The sequence below is a fragment of the Ruditapes philippinarum genome, unplaced genomic scaffold (assembly GCF_026571515.1).
Source record: "Ruditapes philippinarum isolate M1 unplaced genomic scaffold, ASM2657151v2 ctg4338_1_1_1_1, whole genome shotgun sequence".
NCBI classification, from domain to species: Eukaryota; Metazoa; Mollusca; class Bivalvia; order Venerida; family Veneridae; genus Ruditapes; species Ruditapes philippinarum.
The window spans coordinates 1-6,388 of NW_026862908.1; the positions used below are offsets into that span (position 1 = coordinate 1).

Sequence of the window (6,388 nt, forward strand, 5' to 3'; positions counted from 1 at the left end):
TCACAGTTGTAGTAGGAATTGAAAGGTATACTAGAATCACAAGTAGGAATCAAAATATATGCTTTGAATTGTATTCATTTGGGACCGTGTAAGTTCAATGAAATCTGCAATTGATTTAGAAATATATATCCAAGGGCAAGGCATGACCAGCCGATTGACCAAACAGCCGGGCTCACTTGGCCACCCGTCTACCCTAAATCAGAGGCCAAAGCAGTATGTTGGGAGTACTGGAGATCCCTGGGTATCCCTCAACTCCCAGGACCCTCTTTTCTAGGTTACGGGACGCTGCCCACGGCAAACAGGCAGTCTGGGTGTTGGCCATATGCCCGTCATACAGGTGCACAGCATTGCACCTCCATAACGGACTATAAGAATCTTACACCGGCTGCCGGTACAGACCGGAATATCTAGCTCGAGGGTAACTGTTTACGGCGGTAACGAGGCTCTGCCGAGTTTCCGCTAAACAGTTACCCGAGAGCTAGATATTCCCGTCTGTACCAACAGCCGGTGTTTGATTCTTTTTCTTGCATATTACATGTCAATTATTTTCGGAACAGAAATTATGAAAACTGATATTCTCTTTACGCACTTTTTTCTTATAGTAGCGTATGAGCTTACAACTTCTTCAAAACGGCAAATGACGTCATCCTAAGAACGCGATTCATTCATAAAAGGCGCGCGTCAATGACGTCATTTAAAGCACGCGACTTGTCTTTAATGGGGGGTGTAAGACAGAGTTTTCTAGCACCGGTGTAAACGGTAGATAATCCTGTCTGAGATGCAAGAAATATGTTACTCCTCCTCACCACGTAGAGGCACCCAAAAGAAAAGGAGATACGGATTCATTTGGAGTTAAGTTTTGAAAGATTTTTGTATTTGCTGCAAAAAATAGCTTTTGTAGGCACTAAAACAGACTTAAACAAGAATGCATTTGAGAAAAATAGCTGTGCATCAAAGGACAAGAAAGTAGGTCACATCATCAAAATCTAGGTCAAAGTTCAATTTTACAACTAAAACTGTGCACATGGTCAAAATTTCTTTGCTGTACATCAAAGGACATGAAAGTAGGTCACTGTCTCCTTGGGCAAGGCATAATTTTGACCCAAGGGTTTAATAACAATCTTGATACAGGTCCACCAAACAACATTTCAAGTCAAATATCTAAGCTATAGCTTTCTCCCATTCAGAAAACATTTGTTTTATTTTCTGTTTTTATATGTGTACATAATGAGAATCACTGCCCCCAAACAGTGCCAATTTTTGACATTTGAACAACTTTGGTACTAAGAGGACCTATAGATGATATTATATATCAAATATCAAAGCTTTATGCCTTGAAACTTCAGACTAAAATATATATATTTTTTCACTATGTGTACATAATGAAAATCAATGACCCCCAGGGCGGAACCAATTTTGACCCCAGGGCTATAATTTGAACAATATTGCTAGAGGTTCACTACACAATGGTTCATGCAAAATATCTTAACTCTATCCTTGTAAATTTACAGAAGATGATTTTTTAAGTTTTAACAATATACATATAAGATAAACCTATGGCTCCCAGGGGCGGGGCTAATTTTGACACAAGAGGCAAAATTTGGACAACTTTGGTAGAGTACCTTTAGATGATATTATTTGACAAATATTAAAGCTCTAAGCCTTGTACCTTCAAACAATATTTATTTTTTACTATATGTATATATTGAAATCAATGACCCCCAGGGCGGGGGCAATTTTGACCCCAGGGCTATAATATGAACAATCTTGCTAGGGGTTTACAACACAATGTTTCATGCAAGATATCTAACCTCTAGCATTTGTCAATTGCTAGAAGAATTTTTTTAAGTTTTTACTATATACATATAAGGAAAACCAATGACCCCTGGGGCGGGGCCGATTTTCACCCCAGGGCTTTAATTTGAACAATCTGGGTACAGGTCTACCAGACAATGCCTTATGCAAAATATCTAGGCTCTAGACCTTTTGGGTCTTTACAAGAAAGTGTTTTAAGTTTTTACTATATGTACATATAGCGAAAATCAATGACCCCGGGGCGGGGCCAATTTTGACCCAAGGGCTATTATTTGAACAATCTTGGTAAGGGTCTATCAGATGATGCCTTATACAAAATATCTAAGCTCTAGGCCTTTTGGGTTTTTACAAGAAGGTATTTAAAGTTTTTACTATATGTACATAGTGAAAATCAATGACCCCCGGGGCAGGGCCAATTTTGACCCCAGGGCTAAAATTTGAACAATCTTGTTAGAGGTCTACCAGCCTTATGCAAAATATCTAAGCTCTAGGCCTTTTGGGTCTTTACAAGAAGATTTTTTAAATTTATTCTTATAATTCCTTTTGGTTGCCATGGCAACCAGATTTCTGCATTGTTTGAAATTCTTTTAACAACTTTGGAAGCCCTTCATCCAAGGAACAATCCTGCCAAGTTTGGTTGAAAGTGGACTAGTAGTTTTTCACAAGAAGATTTTTTAAGTTCACTATATAATCTATATAACACACGCACACACACACACACAAACACACACACACAGGTGAATCGCTATATGCCACCGCACCGCAGATTGCGGTGGCATAAAAAGGATTTTGCCATTCATGAAATGTGCATAAAACTTTGCAACAGAATGTTTTTGGTCTTCAGAAATGTAGCACATTCAAGGTAAATATACTTATTGTTATCATTTTCATTTTTCTTTAAAATTGTCCTTGAAATATAAACCTGGATGTGTACTTTCAAATGGTTCATCATTTTACAATAAGAGCTTTATTGTTATATGAAATTTGGCCTACTTTCACTTTGGACAGACTTTGTGAAAGCAAACATTGCTGACAAAGCGGAATCACCTTAAAACATGAAATTTTGTTGACCTTTAGCTGTCTGAGTCTGCATTATTAAATTATATCTCCCTTTACCACTACACAAAGGAATCAAGCGCTACAAAAATCAGTAGAAAACTAACATTAATCTTACATAATTAAATTTGTCTACAATATCAGAATGGCATGAATTATTCAGTTTTTTAATGAAGTTCGTTGACGTTACCTTTTTGACAATCACATAATTTACAAGTAAAAAATTACGATTGTATTTTACGTTATTATGTTAGGATAACTTTACTTTCATTCGTCTTAGACATTTATATTACTGTACTTACATCAGGCAAAAAGAAATACATGTACAGAAAAAATGTTCAAAGAGCAGAATGCATACAGAGAGAAATTTGTATTTGGCACAACAAGCTGTATTGCTAATGTTTTTATGTGTGGCCCGATACCATTTATCAGTTCATAGTATCTGATAATTACAAAAAAGACAAAATCCAGGGTCAGTACGGCTGATCTCATCAGTAATATTGTCATGGGCAGTCATTTCCGCTGATCTCATCAGTAATATTTGCACAGTCAGCACCGCAAAACTCATCAGTAATGATGGCATGGTCAGCACCGCAGAACTCATCAGTAATGTTGCACTGTCACCACCGTCGAACTCATCAGTAATGTTAGCACATTCAGCACCACCGAACTCATCAGTAATGTGAGCACGGTCAGCACCGCCGAACTCATCAGTAATAATGTCACAGTCAGTCAGTACGGAAGATCTCATCAGTAATGCTGGCACGGTCAGCACCGCCGAACTCATCAGTAATAATAATACAGTCAGTCAGTACGGTTGATCTCATCATAAATGTAGGCACGGTCAGCATCGCCGAACTCATCAGTATTGTTTGCACAGTCAGTCAGTACGGCTGATCTCATCAGTAATGTTGGCACGGTCAGCATCGCCGAACTCATCAGTAATGTTGGCACAGTAAATCGTACTGCCCGGCTGATCTCATCAGTAATTTGGGCACAGTCAGCATCGCCAAACTCATCAGTAATGTTGTCATATTCAGCACGGCTGATCTCAACAGTAATGTTGGCACGGTCAGCATCGCCGAACTCATCAGTAATGTTGGCACAGTCAGTCAGTACGGCTGATATCATCAGTAATGTTGGCACAGTCAGCATCGCCGAACTCATCAGTAATGTTGTCACATTCAGCACCGCCGAACTCATCAGTAATGTTAACAAGGTCAGAACATCTGATCTCAACAGTAATGTTGGCACGGTCAGTACAGTTGATCTCATCAGTAATGTTAGCAAAGTCAGTACATCAGATGTCATCAGTAATGTTGGCACGGTCAGTACTGCCTATCTCATCTGTAATGTTGACAAGGTCAGTACCTCTGATCTCATCAGTTATAATGAAATGGTCAGTACCTCTGATCTCATCAGTAATGTTGACATGGTCACTACTGCTGATTTCATTGGTTATGTTGACACGGTCAGTACCTCTGACCTCATCAGTATTGTTGACATGGTCAGTACCTCTGACCTCATCAGTATTGTTGACATGGACAGTACCTCTGATCTCATCTGTAATGTTGATACGGTCAGTACCTCTGATCTCATCAGTAATGTTGACACGGTCAGTACGGCTGATTTCATCGGTTATGTTGACATTGTCAGTACCTCTGACCTCATCAGTATTGTTGACATGGTCAGTATCTCTGATCTCGTCAGTAATGTTGATACGGTCAGTACCTCTGTTCTCATCAGTAATGTTGACACGGTCAGTACCTCTGATCTAATCAGTAATGTTGACGCGGTCAGTACCTCTGATCTCATCAGTAATGTTGACATGGTCACTACTGCTGATTTCATCGGTTATGTTGACACGGTCAGTACCTCTGACCTCATCAGTATTTTTGACATGGTCAGTATCTCTGATCTCATCAGTAATGTTGATACGGTCAGTACCTCTGTTCTCATCAGTAATGTTGACACGGTCAGTACCTCTGATCTAATCAGTAATGTTGACACGATCAGTACGGCTGATTACAAAGTATGTGATATTTGTCCCAAGGTATTTCAAAATCCCACAATGTATGACAAAGTTACAGTCCGGACATGTATGAAGTGGGGACACACAGACGGACAATATTTTATAGCCTTTCTGCAATTAATATAATGTTACAAGAAGACATAGCGTGTACTGTGACTCGGAGATGAAAAATTAAGAAGTTCTTTTATTCTAGTTTCTGATTAAAAAATTACCATTTTTTATCACCAGTTTATTGACATTTTGATAAAATAATTGCCAAATGTCGACCTGTAGGCCGAGCCCTGATTTTCGGGGGCATTCGTCTCTTTTGCATGACAGGTCTTGTTTTGTTCTGATTGAATATGGAATATATCTCACTGAGAAGTGTACAGTAGGGTGAACGTTTCGGTTGTCAAAAATAGCGTTTTTCGTGCGTCCGTTTTTCGTGTAACGTGCGTGCGTATAGCGTGCAACGTGCGTTTGCTGAAACGCTTTCTCAAGCGTGCATCGTTTACAAGCGTTTAACGTTTATCGTTTTCCGTGTATCGTTTTTCGTTTATCGTGCGTCTGAAAGCGTGCGTTTCTTATTCCCAGAAACGTTTAGCGTGCGTCTGCGTTCGTCTAAGCGCTTAAGTACCGTGTTTTGCGTCTGTTACTATTGAGAAGTAAAAGAATTTCTTAGATAGATATATTATGTAAATTTGTTGTTTCTTAAACATGTAAGAGATGTTCTGTGTCCCTGTCAAAGAATAGAAATATTATATAAAGAAGTATTATTGTGATATTTACATTAAAGTTTTAAAGTTTGTGACCTCGCGGTGAATACTGGTCAGATTTCTACATGCTTAAAGCCGAAGATCAATTAGTTTTAATCCTATTTTACATACGCATAAGATATAATTACTAATTAATTGCAACATTTTTGATATTCAATTTAGCAAACAGATGTTAATATGCGAACCAATATATATTAGATACGAGGTTCGTCAGACATCAAATGATGTGATCAGACTAGCAACCCACCCCCTTTACAAGTTCATCTTCTGACTTTTCATCAAAGACTGTCCTCCTATCCGAATACTATTTAGGGTGATAATTATTTTAGACAGTTCCTTCCTATTTTTCTTGACGGATTTATATTGATATGTAACAGCCTGGCAGGCACTCGAACCCCTGACACTCGGAATACGATTCCGCGTCACTTGAGTTCCTCTGAGCTATTCGGCCGCTTACACGTTTTACTTGTTTAAATACTGAATAGTTATAAACCTACTGTGTATGCAACTATTTCTTCGAATTTCCCAGGCTTACTTAGCATTATGAATTAATTTCTAGCTGGGCTATACAAATGTTTGTCAGTCACAGGGTGAGAAAAAGGTGCATCCTGACATGTACTCGAACCCGTGACCGTCTAAATACTGTACCGCAGCTGTACCGACATTTGTTAATAGTTTCATTATTTGTACATGTATAGTGAACATTTTACTAATTATACTTTGTACATTG

General features: G+C 38.7%; 1 protein-coding gene across 1 annotated transcript; it reads left to right on the top strand.

Annotated features, from left to right (window-relative positions):
• Positions 1 to 4,267: 4,267 nt before the first annotated feature.
• On the top strand, positions 4,268 to 4,903 carry LOC132720581 (uncharacterized; the record flags this gene model as incomplete). The annotated part of the gene is made up of 1 exon (XM_060704742.1): positions 4,268 to 4,903. A coding segment is annotated over exon 1 (636 nt), but the record flags the coding sequence as incomplete, so codon positions are not given.
• Between the last annotated feature and the right edge of the window lie 1,485 nt (positions 4,904 to 6,388).